This window comes from Haliotis asinina, chromosome 1 (assembly GCF_037392515.1).
Source record: "Haliotis asinina isolate JCU_RB_2024 chromosome 1, JCU_Hal_asi_v2, whole genome shotgun sequence".
Classification (NCBI taxonomy): Eukaryota; Metazoa; Mollusca; class Gastropoda; order Lepetellida; family Haliotidae; genus Haliotis; species Haliotis asinina.
Genome location: NC_090280.1, coordinates 79,822,385 through 79,842,666, shown reverse-complemented (window position 1 = coordinate 79,842,666; position 20,282 = coordinate 79,822,385). Strand labels below are relative to the sequence as shown.

The following is a 20,282-nucleotide window of genomic DNA, read 5'->3' as shown; positions in this document are numbered from 1 at the left end:
CCAAAATGTCAGTAAATTATGTGTGGAAATGCCACGATTTTATTTGTAATTTCCTTTTGTCGCCTCTGATGAATCAGTAGAAAACAAACAGGCCACAATCTTAAATCCAAGATCCTCGTTCAAACACCTCCTGGGGACATATTGATCCTTGAGCAGCCTCTTCCTGGCTTTGTTTTGGTTTCCATGGCAACATCACATCTTGCCTAATAATCAGAAAAGTCCAGTCTGTAAGGCTGGGAAGTCTAGCAGGGAAAAGAAGCTCACTTAAAGGTCTTTCTGAGTGATATCTTGACTGACAGGGAGAAAGAGATGAGAAATTAAAACAGTGTTTGATGCCTGCTGTCGCCACAAGTCAGGAATATTCAACCTCCAAGGCATGGTGCTGGGGATCAGTTTGTAACTGCAGCCATAAATGGAGTAGATTTTTGTAGAGACATTTTTTTAAATATCAGGGGATTAGATATAGTGTTTGGAGTAAAAAGGGAAATCTGTCATTTGCAGTTTGAGATGACTATGGAGGTAATAAGAATTTTTTTAAAGAATCTTTGCATGTCACAGTGTTAATCCCCATTGTCAGATTGCTGTTGCAGAATTTGTTGTCATTATTTAAAAATGAAGAATAGAGGTGATTTGGTGTATGTGTGTAGTAGACATAGGGACATTATCAAAGATATTTATGGTTCTTAAATCAGTAAAATGGTTGTTGAAACATTTAAACCAGTTGTTTGTAAATCGTTTTGTTATTCAAACTAAGTTGTAACTACAGGCACTCTTAAAGCTGTAATATTGGACAGAATGAAAGCAAAATACATGTATTGTTTGATACTAGATTGAGTATCACAGTATTAATGATCATAGAGTGTGATCAATGTTTCATTGATCAATGGCCATGGTGTCAATCACTGCATCGTCTGGTCCAAATTTGACATACAGATTGCCTCTAATTGCTGCTATATTCCAGAGTGATTTGATGCACAAAAGAAATATGAAAGTTAGTTATAGCAGAAATGAGTATACAAGAAATTAACATTCTTTGTTGTGCTCAGTGTTACCCTATATCTACTATAACATCCCAAAATGTCATTTTCAGAAACAATATTTTCATGATAATGTTTCGTTATTGGCTTGTTTGCAGAAATTACATAAAGGTTAATGGATGTTTTCTCTCTCAAATAATATTGTGTATTCTACCTTATTTCACAATTGATTTTGTTGAATGATTAAAAAAAATTCGCTTAGTTTAACTGTCTCCACATTCCAAAAGGCAAAAAGAGTTTAATTGCTGAAACAGAGGGTGTAAGTTTACGCACTTGTTAGCAGTGTAGCTAAAATACTTGCCAATTTCAGCGTAAATGAAATGAACATGCTATGAATAGTTCACAAATCAATACACATGTCAATCCAAGCCGACATGTGTTTCTCCTTTAGGTATCACATGGCATGGAGTTACCTCCTCTTTGTCCATTTATAGCCTTTTTTGAGCTGAGGGCCTGACACTGTGATGTTTGAAAGATTTGGTACTCTTCTGTCAAAATAAACCAGACCACCAGAGAAGAGATTTAATGCTTCACTTGCACTCCTGGTTGGATGGTTGTCTGTCTCCTACAGCAATTCCTAGATCATTTGTACTTAAACTCTTTCATCGTCTGCATTATATAATAAATATCAGAGTTGAATATTCTCTTTGATTTAGTTAAGGCTGATATTTTTCCAATCTTCTCTTGCCACCGCCTGACCTTTGCTGACGAATTTTTTCAATATTATTCAGTATTGCTCTTGTGTGTAAATTTCACATAGTCCGACTTATTTTTATAAGTGCTTAACTGAACATTCTGCTGTTAATCATTTGCTTTGTTTAAATGTATTTCTTTTGCATGGAATAACTGAAATCCAAGTATTGAACGTAAATGGATTATTATGGGATTGAGAGGAAAAACAATAAACACTGAGACTATTGCATTAATCTTGGCAGATATGGTTCTCAGCATACTGATCAATAAGGCTGCACTTGCTATGTAAATATTTTTCATTTATGGATGAAGTCGGATCAATGTTCACTGTTTTCACCTGTATCTGAGCATTTGTTCAAGTGTCGTTTAAAATTATTAGTTGACACTGGAATTCTCAATCAACATCTCTAAGTGGGAACAGGGAGCCGGAGGAAACTGCAGATTGATTTTCTCACCTTCTTTCTGAAGAGTTGAAGACTTGAGCCCCAAGGGAGTTTAACCACAATGCAAATGGCTATAAAAAGCTTTTTCTTATTCCAAACTGCCAAATATTTAGCACATTAGGCTATTCTGCACTGTTCCTGATAAGTTTGGTCTGAGATGAAGGATGTTTAGAATTCCTTGGAGATCATGTTTATTGCAGGGAGAAAGGCCTACCATATGTTTTTCATCCCATTTGTTGTCTATTTCAATAAAGACACATATGGGACAGGTTTGATTTCTGGATGCCTGTTGTCAGTTGTGCTATTGACTAATGCAACAAGTCTTGTGATTTTCATCATTTGTGATCTAACCGTCCATTTCTCTGGCATATTTTTGTCCCAACAGAATGTTTTTCCCATTCCAAAGTATTTTCAAGTGCATTTGGAGAAAGATTCACAGTGAATAAAGTGAAATTGAACCTGGAAAATGTTTATACGTGTTTATGAAATTTGATCCACAAGGTTGGAGAAGGCGTTGGTATGAAAATATTTATTTTCGGATTGATTGATTTATGAGCAAGGGTGTGTGTTTCACTTCCTTAGATAAAGTTAAACAGCTAATAATTGGTTTGTGTTGACATGCCACATCTTGTGCGAGTATATCATTCTGTTGATTTTGATAAGGGGGTGTGCCATTACTTGAGAATAGCAAGATAGAAGCAATAGAAGGCACTTTTGTTGGTATTCTGTTTTTACTTTTGAAATGTCAATGCGGTCTTCTTTAGAACGACTTGTACTTCATGTCATTATTCATTAGGTCTTTCATCTGTTTTTGCTTGGCATAGTTCTACTGACTTAAATAATCGTTATTTCACAACGAAAGAATAAGAATGGCAGAGTATTTTTATTGATGGTGAAGCTCACTGTGCAGATAACAATGATCCAAAGGATTTTTGTTTAACTGAAGCAAATAAATCATCATATATATTTTTTTATGACCTTACCAATCAAACTTAATCCTTGAGATGTTTGAAAAACGTTTGTAGAGTCCATGTATTCCTCTTTTTGCCTCCAACCTTCTGACTAAATGTGTAATGATAAATATTAGTAAAAGGAATGAAGCTGCACTTTCAGCGCTCTAACAAATAAGATCTAACGTGGCTCATCTGAATTCTTGTGTTAGATAAAATGTGGCAAAATATTGAATTGTGTCAAATACACAGAGCAACGGTAAATGAATTAATTTTCAGGGAGAATAAGCACTTTATTTATTTTTCACAAGCTTTAAAAGCCAGGTGTGTTCATACTCTGATAGATGTGGTTCTCATGAAGAGTGACTGTTTTCTTGGACTACTAGCTATGAGTGAGCGAGTTTAGTTTTATGCAGCAATCAGCAGCAACTATATGGCGACAGTCTGTAAGTTGTCCTGTCTGGACCAGACAATCCAGTGATCAACATTATGAGTATCAATGTATTTAAATGTTTTTACAATGACACGAGTTGAGTCAGTGAGCCTGACCATCATATTAGTCACGTATTATCTTACAAGAAGCAATGGTTGCTGAAGATCAATTCTAACAGGATCTTCAGGACTCTTCCTAGGTATGAGGTGTATTTCCAGTAAGGAAAGAAGTCCTATATATAGATAGGGATGACAATTGGTCTTCATTGATCATTGATTGTAAGATGTGGAGGTTTAATCTTGGGTGGACTTTGAAGGCTTTGCTCAATTTGTCAGTCACTGGATTGTCTGGTCCAAGCTATCATGCACAGGCTGCCTCCATGTAGCTTGAAAATTGAAAAGTTGTGCAAAACATGAGACAGACCAGCAAAGATGTGAAAACATGATTTTCCTTTTTTCCTTGTAGATAGCTGGGGACAATATAATGATGTAGCCTAATTGTTTTGGTCAAGACAGGATGAAAATAAGATAATTAAGTTATGGCTGACTGTTGAAGATTTTGTGTAGTAGCACTTAATGAGAGCATTCCAAAGGGAGTCTGGTCTGGTCTTCACTATCAGTGCTTGTAGAAAGATTTGATTGAGAGAGTTGGCCAAAGCAGACTGGACAATTAGGGAAGATGTAATAAGATGGCTGACCCGTCCAGAGGGCTAACTTCAGTCAAGAAACTAGCTGCTTTGTGTATACTCGCTGACACAACAAGTCTTGGTCTGTGTTCTCCATTCATGATAAGGGGGTAGCCAACATTAATCCAACCTCGTGACTGTGGTCTTTTTCTGACTGAAGACACTCTCTGATATTGTGACTGAGGATCTATCCAAACATGCTCTGGCATTGTGACTGGGAGGACCTGTTCCAGCATTGTGACTGCAGACTTGTTGTGACTGTTACAAACTCTTTGACATTCAACTGAGATGACTTATCATGACTATCCAAACGTCCACTGACATTGTGACTGTGAGGACATGTTCTAGCATTGTGACTGCAGACTTGTTCTGACTGTTACAAACTCTTCGACATTTGACCGAGATGATCTGTCACAACTCTCCAAACATCCACTGACATTGTGACTGGGAGGACCTGTTTGAAGTCTATGGACATGCTCTTAATTTGTGATTGTGAGGACCTGTTGGATCGTCTTCTGTTGTGAGGACCAGACTACAGTTCCATCTTCCCCTGACATCATTCAGGTCAAGACAGATAAATTTACAAAGCAGTTAAGTGAAACAGGAGTCATCCACTTTGATCACATTACAGCAGTACTGTCCTCCTAGTAATGGCATTGACCACTTGGCTAGTGAAAGTCTGGAGATGGACGGCCTCCACATTGCCATGGTGTTATGTTTTAATGGTTTCACAGTCAGGACAGAACTTGCATTTATATGCTTCATGTATGTGATAATCAACTCTATGACGCCAAGTATCTGTAAAAGGAAAATCCTTGCATATTGGATGAGTCTACCAGGTGGCAGTTACGGCTAATTGACCCAATACACTGACGCAGATGTCCCTTGATGCTGGAGTGTGAGAGTATAATGTGTGTGATATTACCAAATATGCCCGAGAGGGCTCTGCGAAAAATGTTGGTGTGAGTTTAGTTTTACGCCTTGATCTGCAATATTTCATTTATACGATGGTGATCTGTAAGTTATTGAGTCAGAACGAGACAATTCGATGATTCACAGCATGAGCATCAATCTATGCAATTGGGATGTCAACCAAGTCACCATGCCTGACCACCCAATCCTGTTAGTTGCCTCTTACGACAAGCATGGGTTACGGATGATGAAGTCTAACTGGGGTAAAATGTAATATTGGGGATAATTAGTAGAGTATTCATGGAATTATCAGTTATCGATCACGTTTGCATATAATGATGATCTTCTTTTATCTTGATGATGATGATGATGATGATGATGATGATGATGATGATGATGATGATGGCTTTGGACTTTTGAAATTCATGTAGATACATTATGCATAATTCAGTAAGCCGTAGGAATCTTGATATCACGTAAACACCACATTCAGCAATTGAGGCCTGTGAATAATTGAATCTCGACCGGACAACCATTGCTATAGTGAGCTATGACTCATGTTCGCAGGCTACACTGAACAAAATCAACCAAATTCCAGACCTTTTATTTATTGCTCATTTATTTTAATAATAAAACCTTATAAATAAATACGTCTGTCAAGCTTTTAGGTTTCCTTAAGGGAAGTTCAGATAGAAGTTCTGTTATACAATTTGTGACATCATGATCTAACATGTGATTCTTCAAAGACATTTAGACCCGTGAAGGTCCCGGGGTAGAATAGGCCTTCAGCAACCCGTGCTTGCCATAAAAGGCGACTCAGCTTGTCGTAGGAGGCGACTAACAGGGTCGGGTGGTCAGGTTCGCTGACTTGGTTGACGAATGTCATCGGTTCCCAATTGCGCAGATCGATGCTCATGTTGTTGATCACTGGATTATCTGTTCCAGACTCGATTATTTACAGACCGCCGCCATATAGTTGTAATATTGCTGAGTGCGGCGTAAAACTAAATTCACTCACTCACTCACTCAAAGACATTTAGAAGTTGACAGGACAAATTTTTATGGATATCAAGTTCTTGAGTTTATTTTCACGACGATAAGCCCCGAAAAGTCGTGAAAATAAACTCAAGAAGTTGCTATCCATAAAAATTTATCCTGTATGATCTAACATGGTTCTCCAGACTAAAGCAGGGCTCTTATTCTTGAAACGTTTGTAGCGCTATGAACTTCTTAAGCCCACTCTTAACACATGGGCTATGATCAAAGTTAGGAATTCTTAGGGCTACAAACATTTCGAGAACAAAGGGCCCAGGTTTGCATGATATTGCTTAAATAGGCCGATCTGCACAGAGAAACTAACATGCACATGAAAATAAAGGAAAGAACTCCACACTTTCTCTATACATTAAAGGGAAGCAGGGTAGCCTGGTGTTAAAGTGTTTGCTTGTCACGGCAAAGACCTGGGTTCGATTCCCCACATAGGTAATGTGGAAAACCAGCGTCTGGTGTCCCTTACCATGATATTGCTGGAATATTGCTACGAGTGTAAAAACTACCCTCATTCAGTCAGTCACTCTGTACATTATGTCAAAGTACATACTATGTGCTGCCAGATAGACAGTTAAAAGATGATTGTGACTGATGTCATTAATAAGCTCTGCCATAGTGTCTCTGATGGTGTCTTCGATGGTGTCTTCAATGGTGTCATGGAAGCAGTCAGTAGCAAGGAATGAAGATGTTTGTTAAAAGTGATTTGTAGATTTTCAAAGGGCCCCTTTAAATTTCCAAGAATGTGCCGAACAGGAATAGCTGCAGTCTAAGCAATGAGAGGGAGACTTACAATGTAGTTATTGATGTATAATGTAGCATAAGCCAGACAATAATCTGGCGTGAGAGGGTGTATCCTCAATATTTTGTCTCATTTTCCATATTATACCTAGATATGGACGAGGTAAAGGGACTGTCATGAATTGCCACTTTAATGCTTCTTGTACGGGGATTGGAAAATTTGTTTTGATTTAATCTTTGAACATTTTGAGACATTTAATCACAGGAACATAAACTTTTCAGAGTTATTTCGCAAATCTTATCTGTATTCTTTTCATCACATTGGAAACTCAACCACAAGATTAACATTTTCTTTGAATCAGAATTAATGACCCCAATCTCAACATTTATCTCATTATACTCACAGTTTTTGCTGACATGATAAATTGGTATGAAAATGTACTACATACCCGTATTGACCTAATGCTGCTTCAAATGGAAACTTGTTAATTAAAAGATAAGTGTTCAGAAATGGTATTGATTGCAGCCCACTCTTGATCCTTATCATAGCCAAGCACCTGTTCAGCTACTGAACAAGGGAAGTAACTCTGCCTGACTTTAATGCCAGCTAAGCTATGTTTGACAACTAAGTTCCAGGGCTTTGTCGACAAGATACTGTTACAATGCTGTGTAGTGTTGTTTGATGTGTTCTGTTGATTGATGAGATGCCTAGCCATAGGTTAATATATTCATAGATGTGATCTATTGTATTATAATAGTCTTGATCATTACATGAAAGAAGTCACTTGGTGACATTTTGAGGAGATTGGTTTCAAAAGCTGAAAAGTATCATTACAGATACTTTAGTGTTATTTGGGTAATATTTAAAATTCTTAAGAAATTTGATAAAATAATTTCTTATGATATTAGTTGCATTGTTATGAAGAACTGGATGTGCTTATGTTATTGTACATTGTTCATCTTTCAGGCATCTTACAAAAACACAAATGGGATCCGCCAGCCTAAGCCCGAGAAGCCCAATTCCAGGCCGCCATCTCCACCAAAGGAGAAACAAAAGCCGATTAAGAAGAAGTACCAGAAAAAGGTAAGATTGATTTTTATCTTCAGAATTCTGCACATCTTCTGTAATTGTCATGAACATTGAGAAAAAAGGAAATTGAAGTAAATGCATAACATTCTACTGTTATTTTTTTTCTGAAATTCAGTTTTATTTATTTAAAAAAAAAAATCCTTCAATTTCAACAAGTTTGGCATCCATGATTGTTTTGTGGATGTGCAGAACTTTCTCATTTTCACTTGTGAGACATGGGTGGCACAGTTGTTATAGTCATCACATTTAAAATTGCAGCGGAAAATACACTGGTGTAGGTTTGAATCCTGGTTCACACCATATATTTTGGGGGTGGTTCTCAATGCCATACCTGTGCTTGTGTTGTTCACCAAAGTGATAAACACTTGAGGATTGCATTGCTGGATGCTTTCACCCCTCACTGAGGTTATTTGCTGCAGTAGAACCGGAATACTGTTAAAAGCAATTAACCGAACTTTCATATTCAGTATTCTTTGATGCATCATTGATTTCAGGTGTCCCTTTGGTGTTAGTTCCATGCAGAAAGTGCTTCACAATCTGTCAGGGTATTACTTGCTGTTGCTGCAGTTTAGATGTGCTGCGGTAACCTTGTGATTTAAGTGTTCCCTCATCATGCCAAAGGCCTTGGTTTGATTCCCCACGTGGGATGAAGTCCATTTCTGGTGTCCCCTGCTGTGATGTTGCCGAAATACTGCTCAAAGAGCATCAAAACCAGCTCACTCACTCACTAGTGCTGGTAATGAAGTCAGGGGCCTGTGTGCACCTCGGTCCAAGGGGCAACAGTATTATATCATGGGAGTCAGAGAGTGTAGGTCTGAAATGTTGCTTGTTAGGTGACAAGCCTTTTGGGCTCGCCATAATATCTGATCTGAGTACATGGTGGCAACAGCAACACAGTGTTGGCATCTTGGCTTCATGTCTTGGAACCTGTGACATACAGTGTAGAATTGGTCTTCAGTTACCCATGCGTTGTTGTAAAAGGCGACTTAAGGGTGGCCAGGCTCACTGATATCATATCCAACATATCTCAGGGCCCTTATTCTCGAAGCATTCGTAGCCATAAGAATTCTTAACTTTGATCGTAGCCAATGTGTTAAGAATGGGCTTAAGAACTTCACAGGACTACGAAGGTTTGGAGAATAGCTAGCCAGTTGCTTAGATCAATGCTAATGGTGTTGATCATTGGATTGTCTGGTCTAGACTCGGTTATTTACACATGGCTGACACATAGTTGGAATATTTCTGAGGGTGGTGTACAACAAACCAATGATGCCTTCAGAGTGGTGCGTGATACCTTTCTCTGACATAGGAAACATTGTTGAACTTTGAGAACACATTTGTTGTGGTTTTACTTGTATATATATTCCAGTTACACAATGGCAGCTTGCATTTGATGGAGTCTGTAATGTATTGGACAGATAAACCAGTGGTTGATTTGATAAACACCTCATTCCTTCTGGGTATGGTGACTTGCACTTATCCTAGTCAATGAGTTTGACTTCCTAATCCAGAAGTTATCTGACTTGTTCAGACATGCAGTTAGGTGCTGAGGGCTTAATTCTAGCATATCTCACAACAGATTTTATTTATCTGAAGTTAGTAACAGAAATTGTCTGAACTGTCCGTTGTGAATTTACTATTGTAAATTTAGTGTATTTATCTGAAGTTAGCAACAGTCTGTTGTGTATTTACTATTATAAATGTAGTGTAAAAAAATTACAATATGGGAAGTATATAAAAAACAATCAGAACCTGTTAATTTATTGTCAGAGATCAAAGAGTTCAGTACAGGCCTCGTTCAGATGTTGGATAACCTATATTTATAAATATTTCCTATTTACACGTTTTCAGGACACATTCAGAATATACACTATGAAATTGTGGAGTATTCATCTTGTCAGGTGTCGGTTTTTCTGGTTTAACATGTTCTGACTTGTGATAATTTATTTTGACGGTGTCATAAGGACATACATTCAATCACTCACTCACATACTAACACTCACTCACGCACTAAGTACATTCACAGTTGAGTACATTTTGATATGCCTGGAGATCATTTACAGGAACATCAACCGACCATTGCCTTATTGCTAACAAAAAATACAAAAAAATGTGTATTTTGATGCATATGACAGAATTACAATGGCTTTTGATGTTTGCGAATATTTTCTAAATTGAATATTAATGCAAAACCTCATTGATGTGTGGAAATATATTCAGCTTCACATACAAGTCAGGGAAATGGTGCTGTCTGTCTGCCGGAGACAATACCATCTCCGAAATCTCTGATCAGCTCAAATTTACAAGACAGACCAGGCTAGCAGCAAAGGCTTTAATGTTTCATTGTCTAATGAAGCTTAGGGGGAAAGATTTAGTTCTCAAGCATCTTTATTGCTGCGTCTGAGCTATCATTATTTGCCTGTAATTGCAGATTATCTGCACTTGCTGCCTAGAGGGTCTCTTCTCATAGACAACAGTTGCATATTGATTTCCCCACTGATAAGCAGACGCGAACTGGTGGCCATTTTGAATTTTTTGTAGACTTGCCCCACAATTGAGAGCACCTTACCCATCTTCATCAATTGCTGTTTGAAATATGATTTGCCTGTTTTTCTTTGTTGGCAGTGCTATTGATGAATATGTTATTTGTGTTTGAATGTACTCTTTGCAGAAAAAATATGTCTGAATATTAAACTTGATTTGTGAATGATATTGTACATTTTCAGAAAAAGCTTATGAAACAGCTGTTTAAAATATTGATGATAGTGTGATTATTGATTAGTATCAATTTCTAACTGTATGTTAGATCACAAGACATCAACATATTGAATTGCACCAGTTCCTCTTAATTAGTGTGCAAACAATTTATTTCTGTATGGACATTGATAATGTCTGTTTGACATCTGTATGTTCTTCCTGATGGCTGTCCACTTCCGGCTTAGGTGCCCATCAGAGACTGTACAAAAAGATGATCACCATCAAACTGACATATTCTGCAATCCATCTGATTCAGGCATTTGACACCATGATCATTAACGATTAAGTGCTGCCCGCAGAATGGCAGGCTGTAAACCACTTGTTTCAAAATTTGGCTGACTGTCACTGATGACAGATCATCACTTTTATTGTTGGTGCCCTTTAATCATCATTAATGTTCATTGTTGAAGGTATCTGATTTCACTGTCGATGTCCATATCAGATGAACGTGGCTCGTCAATAACATGTACATTAGCCAAAGCCATTATCAAGATCTAATAACTCTTTTTCTGCATGACTGCTGTTGTTAACATAAGCTCATCACCTGGGTCCAGAGCTCTCTGAGATGATACACTAGGCAACAGGGATGGGCGGCTGTCATTAATATACAAATACTGACATTGTACTTAACTGGTTTATTGGGCTGAAAATGAATTCAAATGCTTGGCTTACATTTGTCTAGCTTTACATAACAGACGTTATGGAGGCATCACTAAACAATTCAAATGGAAATGAAATTGGTCCAAGGGGAGGTAACCTCGTCAGCCCACATATCTGCAAATGCCCTCCATGAGGCCCTAGGGTTTTATGATTGAAAGAGAGTCCTCTGACAATGGATCATAAATTCCGTGTAAATGAAAGTCTCAACTGACAACATGTCAATATGAGAATTATCTCCTGGTCTTGCCGCTGGGCCCCTTGTAACATACACAAGGTCCCTCGGATCAATATCAATTACTGGCATGATTATCTCCCCATGTTTGGGAGATTAGTTTACAACTCAGACACCAGGTAGTGCTTGGGAAATTTGTAGACTGGGATTGGATTGTTTTCCAGTGCTTCACTTCTGTATTTTTCCTCCATTGAGGGTTGGTGTAATCTATTTAGAGAAAAATGTTCGTAATGGTTGCAGTTCTGTTTCAAAGGTCCCTCAATTGAAGAATACAATTATTGCTATGAAGTGGAGTTGAAAGGCTTTTAGAAATTTCCATTATGAGATTATATTACCAGCAGCAGTATTTTTGGCAAATTGTGGGATAAATAAATTTCTTGTCTTGTTTGATTCAGATTACTCGTAAAACGTAACAGTATGGCTGGTTATGTGCAGATTTCTGTTTTCAAATTGATGCATGAGACATACACACGTGACAAGACAACCTGGCCAAGCCTTTCATTAAGCAACGACAATACCTTGGATGGTTCTTTCAAAGTAAACACAGCAATTTGCTCATGAATACAGCCTCAAGAAAGTGTATCAATAGCTCTTTGCTTAAACCGAGCTCCGTGGCTTGCGCGAAGCACCTATCGACACTTATGACACCATACCATGAGGTGCACCTGTTGTTACCTTCTTAAAAGATATACATGGTGCAAAGAGCGAAGATCACTACTTCTTTACCAACAGCCTTGCAGGTAGGCCAAAGGCGGGCTAGTGTCTTCCTACCAACTCATTATCACTCTTCAAGTTGGTGCTGGTATCTTTACCACAATTGATCATATTTGAGGGTCCTGTCCAAACGTTGTTTATACCTGATTCAAGACGATGATTCACTGGCTACAATGACGAGAGTTTTATACCAATAGGTGGGCACCCCTTGAGAAGGCCTCCCAGCGATGGGGAAGTGTTAATTCTTGTAAAGAGAATGGTGTAATCGTTTACCTTCCGATATGTGATTTACTGGACTTGGCGAGACGCTAAATAAACTCCTGCCTTCAGGAGTGGATTGTTATCTATGAGGGATACTCATGTTAGTACATAGACGTCTGAATTGCTACGAGAATTTTAAGGGGTTCTGTCACGTTGAGAAATTACTTACAGCGTTTACAAGGATTTGTGTTTCATTTAAAATTTAATACTATCTGCCTGTTGTTTGCTGTAGTGATAATTTGGTGGAAGAATCCAATCTTTGTGTCAAACAGGGATCTTATTAGCTGTGAAATTGCATGGCAGAAACTGATATGTTTATGTACATCACTTGTGTTTGTACAGAGGCAAAACAGCTGCCGTTCTTGTGGCATGGCCACACAAAAAGGAAAAAAAATTCCTTTTGAGAGAGAATACCCCAGTGCTTGAGAATATGTTGGTTTGATTTGAAGACATCTGATCTGAGAAGCTTGATGTATCATTTACTGAGTTGGTAGATATGAGCTGTGATATTGCGTTATTTCTGGCTTCGATCCTCTTACAGTGATCATGTATAATCATTTCCATGGTACTATAGGATCTGTTAACCAGGCAATGTGTTTGTGAGTTTTATATTTCAAAGACCATTAACCTTTAAGAATTCAAAGATAAGACGACTGTCATGTCTTCTAGTAGTACCTGAGGTTTGAACAAACCAAGGTCGTTTGTGCACCATGTTGTATTCTCACCTTCTCATTGATTTGTTGTCAACTACCTACCCAGGAGATGGTGAGAGGGATTAACTTGACAGGTAAAAAGGAGGGGAGGTTGTGTTACACGTAACTGGGGGTGTATCAGTAGCTCCTTCAGAGCCCAGCAGGATCAGTGCTGGAGGTGGTCGGGGTCAGAGGAGGGGAAGACTGTTGTGATATATTCTGTCTCACGCAGCATGGTGTTAGAGCTAGGGATTACAGATTGGGTGAAATTAACAGTAGTAATACTCTTTCATCTCTACGCTTTGCATTAGTGACCCAAAAGATGACTGGGTTTTATGTTTTTGAAGGTTTATTAGTTGCTGTTTGCCTGATGTAAAAGACAGGGATTTGTAATAAATTTATGAGGTTAATTAACACTTCATGACATTTATTTCAGTATTTTAGCTACCTCAAGCTGGAGGGGGGAGGTGTGGGGAGAACAGGTTAATCCTACATCTAAGAATGTGTTTCAAAGAATTTACATGCGCTCCAGGGATGGTGTAATTCAGTTGAAAGACATTTTTATCTGTGGAGATATCTAATTTCTTGCCAACGCCTGTAGTTCCCAACTAGGCCTGAAGGGGGAGCCAGTAACATGGCTTGTCATAAATGTGTTATAAATGGGTGATAAGCTATCAACAGCTTGAAGGAGATGTCATGAATTGCTCTCATTCACATAGCATACTATGAGCTTGCAGTCAGTGTTTTTAATCTGTGTTTGCAACTTTCTATACAAGCATTTATAAGTGCCCATAATGCTCTCTGACTTAAAGCAATCAATCAGAGAGGAAAATGTGCAGACTTCTTCTAGTTTTCCATGAGAAAAATTCAACATTGAACGTTGAATTGAAGTGGAATAGCAAAAATTTTGAAGTAGCTGAATTTGCCTTGATTGGAATTTTAAGTTCTCAAATACGAGTCCAGTTGATTGAAAAGTAAACGTATTTGCAGACAGGAGTCGGAATGGCGTATAAGTTGTACCTAAATAGAAAGAGATTTTTGCATTTCAGAAATAGGTAAATGGCTTAAAAAGAAGACAATTAATTGTCTCTTGAAAAAGACATTTATGAATTACTCTCAGGAACTGGTTTTTGAAAGCTCAAGAGAATCTGTTTCTTTCTGCTTCATATCAGTAAAAAGTCTTGTTAATCAAAATTACGAAATCTGAAAAACTTAATTGTTGGAAAAAGCTGATGATTGAATGGGATGCAAAGTACAAAATGCTTCTTTATGGTGGATCAATAACTGGCGATGATGTGAATATAAATTGCCAAATTGTTGCACAGCCATGGCAGAAAAGTGCTTGTGCAGAGGAGGATTGATGGAACAGTGCTGATATCATTGGCTGATCTCCCGGGGGGGGGGGGGGGGGGGCGTTGAAAATACATTGTAACAGGATATGGCTCAAATGTGACAGCTTTGAAACAGGGTTACCAAATTCTGAACTGAAATAACTCAGCCATTAGAAAATGAGATGCAGGGGATGTAACTCCTGATTGTTATATTCCTTGATCTGTTTCATTTGTGTGATGAAAGTTGCTAAATAATAAGGAAGCCATGACACTTTATGGATGACAACTTCATTATGTTATGTAACAACATAGATTCTTATACCATTGTCAGGCAAGAGTTATCTTCCTTGTCTGTATTTCCTGGAAACTGTTATTGGTACAATTTCTCTGGTATTCAGTTGCTTCGGTTGTAAGTATTTTGTAACTTTTGACTGAAGATCTTCAGAAGTAAGAAGTAAAGTAATTACACTATGAATTTTGTTTATGTGCCCAAAGTATGATCTTTGATTAAAAAAACTGCAGACATTCTCTATTAGACAAATGATACAGAATGTGAACAATTTTTGAAAGTGTAATTGGTGAATAGATAATCTTACCCACGTGTCTACTGGTATCAAATATATAATTTATGCTAGTAGACACGAGGGTGAGATTCTATTTATCATCCAAAATCATTCTTCATTAGTTTTCAATGAAAACTGTACATCTCTGAACTCAGCACTGGCATAAGATTTGCAGTGCAACAATGTCATAGCATTGTGACTTCATCAAGTTCATGATGTCATAGGATTGACAGGGCATTGTGCAAAATCTACTGCCAAAGCGATATCTCCTTTGGAACACAGTTTCGGATGATAAATGAAAGTAAATGCCTTCTGCCATAGGCCCTTAATAAATCTACTTAGCATTCCTGCTGAAAAAAAATGTTAGGAGAATAATTATTAACAACAGAAGCTTTTGTTGTTTGCAAAAATGGTCAATACTTGCCAACACATACACAAGACACATGCGAGTTGACTCGAATCATTACAGGTCTAGCTGAACTATTTTTCAACAGGTGGCAAGAGCAGGCGTGCAACTTTTGCACCTTATAAATTTGATAATGATGAGCCAGTTTCAGCCTTCCCTGTTTATATATTTTAGGGCTGTTTTGGAGTAATATTCAGATGTTTAACCCTTCGTGATATTTGAGTTTGTAAATATCCATGATACCAAGTGTTGCAAAGGGTTAATCTTGCCACGCTTCTGATAGATTAAAAGATAATCTGTAAAGGAGGCATCGCCTGCCGACATCTCTACTTCCCAATTTTGACCTGGATTCCTTGGAATTTCATATGAACTTTCACCTAAGCTCAGAGAGGTTGAGAAAATTTGAGTTGATTTGAATTATTCAACGTAGGTAACGTTTTGAAGAGGGGCAAACTGGACGAACACTGTTTACAGCATACAGCTGATACTATGGTGGAATATCAACTTTGCGACAACATTGCTTAGTAAGTGCGATAATAGCGGAATGTGATTCTTGCATCGTATAGCTACAGACTAGCGATTGTGGCATCCTCACATTTGCTGCCAGGATATTGTCACAGAGAATGTGTGCCATGTCTGTGGGACGATTTGTTCATGGGAGGGGTGTTTGAGATGAAATAAAGTTTGCGTCAAAGATTTCAATGCCCTGGCTGTTAGTTTATGGAAGGATGACTGTGGAACCAGTGAAATCAGCTGCAGACCAACATTCAGTTAAAGGCAAGATTTTAAGATTTCATCATTTTATTTACATATTGTATGTTTTCAGATAACTCAGACACTTGCTTTGATGCAATGAAAAGGAAGGACACAATTATTCTCTGAAATGAATATTGTGCTGCAAATGCTAGTTTCGTTGTTCATGAATCGTACTAATGGCAGGCTTGTTTCACTTCAACTTCAAAACCTGCCATGCTGTGATGTATACCTTTTATCTTCTATTTCATGCCTCGATTACTTTCATGCAAGTGGTTGACCCAGCATCTATTAGATGCCTGTTGTATTTCACGGTAGAGCCTCACATGCTTGATGATAGGCTTAGAACTGTTATGGCACTTAGACCTATTTCTGCATAACCATGCTACTCTTTATGTGAATGAGTGAGAATGGTTTCATGCCGCTTTTAGCAATGTTCCAGCATTATAATGGTGGCAGATACCTGACCTGGGATTCACACATATAACCCATAAGGAGAATCGAACCAGAATCTTTCGGCATGGCAAGCTTATGCTTTAACCACTAGGCGACCCCATTGGCTGACCCTTTCCATGAAGCATTGAATAGCTACAGTCAGGGTTGTCACAGTACGAGGGACCCAGTGTAACAGCACCCTGAGTTCTGTTTTTCACTTAGAAACTGGCTTACCTGGACGGCCGGTTTCTTACAGAGGGAAAACGGTAACTGACCAGTAAAATCCTGTTTACTCCGACATTACCATTTTTAATGCAATCAACTGTATGATCACATTGCTGGATTAATGAACCGTAGGGCAGAGTAAGGTCACCTTAAGGCTTGATTGTGTTCACTAAAACATCAACCCGAAAGAGGGGTTTCCGGACAAATAAGTTGTCAGTGTGAGTAGTATTCAAGTTGGCCATACTTCGAGCTCTAATTGAGAGATGGTTGTATAAACGCTAGACCCGTGAAGGTCCCGGGGTAGAATAGGCCTTCAGCAACCCATGTTTGCCATAAAAGGCGACTCAGCTTGTCGTAAGAGGCGACTAACGGGATCGGGTGGTCAGACTCGCTGACTTGGTTGACACGTAATTGGTTCCCAATTGCGCAGATCGATGCTCATGTTGTTGATCACTGGATTGTCTGGTCCAAACTCGATTATTTACAGACTGCCGCCATATAGCTGTAATATTGCTGAGTGCAGCGTAAAACTAAACTCACTCACTCACTCAATTGTATAAACGCTAAAGAAATTGCCAACAATGTGTCATGGGTGTATGTACATACTGTTAATATCTGTTATTGAAAGTCATCATGCAACTGTATAGCAGTCTGGTTTGTTGAAATATAATGGTTGATGAGCAGCCATTTTGTGATAAAAAATGTTAAACTTTTCAAATCAAATAAAATATTGTATCGACTCACTTTTAACTGTCCTTAGAAACTGCCATATTTGACTGAGATTTGAATTGGCCCAATAAAACTCTACTATCGGGTCATGTTTCTCTTTCTTTCTTTTTAACCTTAGCATTATTTTACTTTCTGCAACCAAATTTGATCATTTCTTTACAAAATTAATTTGAAAATGTAGAAGGGAAAAGTCCACATCAGACATGACATGTGACCTTCATCTCATCTCAACAGTTTTGTAGAGTATAAAGTGAAATGCCAAAGCCCATTACCTTCAGTCAGCATCAACATTTAATCAACATTGTCGCATGATTGTTTCAAATTAAATCTTTTTTCGCAAGCTAACAAACAGAGTCGCCCTTGTTAAAAGCAATAGACACTCCCTTTTCACAAATTAAGCCGCAGGCAGAGACATTTGCGATTCTTTTATGGACTATCCATTTGAATATCCTTATTATTGATCAATAGTGAATAAAAACATTCTTCCAGTTAGTTGCATGCACTGTAACACCTTCCAACACTCTTGAAAACCTGCACAGAAAAGCTATTCTCAGAAAACTGGCATTGTACTCTGTTAAGCATCAAGTGGTCTTAATTATAGTCAACAGCATTGCGAGTCCATTTTCAATAAAATATCTAAAGAAAACAATAGATTAGATTTCCTGAGGAGAGTTTTAACTCTCTTACTGGTACACCGTAGTTCATTCTCGGCCCTTAAGTTCTTGAAAAATCAGAAAAGAGCGCAAAATGCTTTCAGGCTCTTGATGTTAAAAGCCCCACTGGTTTCCATGTTTTCAAATCCTATTGTGCATGTGTTGTTCATGTCGAGCTACACTCTGCGATCTATAATGGCATTTATCTTATCTCTTACTCGTCCAATTGTCAAATCGCCAGCACCAAGCTGGTAAACTGTCGTAATTAAGCTTAATGGACTGTAAAGATGCCTCTGTTTGAGCTGATCTTGTCGCAATCTGGTTCAATGAGAAAACTTCACTCACAGGGTTTATGCCTAGGATGCGTTTTAGTTGAAGGTGGTGAGTTCGATTTATTAGACAAGCTCTTTGTAGGCGCTCATTATGATCCTTTGTCAACAATGATCCTTTGGACAGACAAAAAGCAAGTTTTGTTTTTCAGCGCTGACATCCGGAGCCGTGTTGTATCAGTCTAGCGATCGTTAATCCTCGATAACATGTTCATGTGTTCTGCTGGCTGAGCTGTATTAAAGCAACCCCATTATCTGCCAAATTAGAAGCAATTGCCCCCTTGATTTCCAGATTTGAAAAGCTGTTTACAAGCCTTTCATCCTTGCTTTGCGCTTCTACAATCAATATCTACCATCGCATGTTTTACTTTTGCGCCAATTAATTATTGTTTGCAAACGTATCAGTGAGCTGCGTCTAAGCGATCATGAACAATGCAATGCCTAATCCGACTTCTTGTGAGCTGCTCGTGCGATTAATAACTTCTGATTGTGGACTTAACTCCAGAGCCGGGTACATGTGTTAGGTTGCCATGGCAACTTTTTGACAATTACCTGCATTGACATAAGGTTGGCAATGAGGGAGAATGAAGTCACTGCGCTCAGCCTTTGGAAACTGGAAATATAAAGGAACCATTAAAACCGTGTTACTGAAATAAAACAAACGTGAAACTAGAAGAAAGACATTTGGGAAGAATTAGGTTATTGTTATTCTTAGATAATCAATAAAAGATCTGTTTGGGAGGATATTAGCTCAGGAATCTAGGGACTTGTGATGTCACTTTTAAAGCTGAGTTTGTCGCTGCTTGAATTGATTTGTTTGAAAATAGTCAGTACTTTGATTAAACCGATGCATCTAGACAAATACTGTAGCCTTTGAAATGGTGAGATACTTATGATAGAGCCATAACCATAACTTCACTTTGTTATGAAGTTATATTTTTACATTTATGAATAGTAACTGAACTGAATATATCATTTTGTTTTTTAAGTATTAAGACATATATAATAGAGTTATTATCATTGTTTTCACTTAAGTATTTATATTATATTTTTACGTTTATGAATAGTGGTAAAGTTTGAATTGAATATGGCATTTTGTTTTTGAGTGTTAAGATGCTTAAAATAGAAAAATTAATTTTTTTTAAGGTTTTGATACAAAAAATGTCTTTATGTATTTTTGGAATAGCAGTAGAAGTTAAACTTTATGTTGCATTTTTATTTAAAAAAGTGTTGTGATTACAATAGAGTCATAACAGTGTTCATGAATAGTGTCTGACTCTCTGACAAATCCGGCAGATTTGCCAACAGTCAGACAGAAGTCGCCAACCTGCTGACCCCAGTGTCTGACTGAATATATCCCAATAAGTTTGTCTGAAGTTGTTATTTGTGGCATGAGACAAATGTTCACTGTTTATGAATTTATGTTTATCATGTTTGTCACCATATAATGCTAACAATGCCAATCATGAGAACCGTTAAATTTGAAATGTGTGTTTGATTTTATTCTTTTT

At 37.9% G+C, this 20,282-nt stretch overlaps 1 protein-coding gene across 2 annotated transcripts in view; it reads left to right on the top strand.

The window, feature by feature from the left end:
* The window catches only part of LOC137271872 (autism susceptibility gene 2 protein-like), a 230,787-nt gene that overhangs the window by 102,097 nt on the left and 108,408 nt on the right, over window positions 1-20,282 (top strand). For both annotated transcript variants that reach the window (XM_067804355.1, XM_067804291.1), the window contains exon 2: window positions 7,909-8,025. In XM_067804355.1, the coding sequence (XP_067660456.1) occupies window positions 7,909-8,025 (117 nt within the window). The remainder of the gene's footprint in view (window positions 1-7,908; window positions 8,026-20,282) is intronic.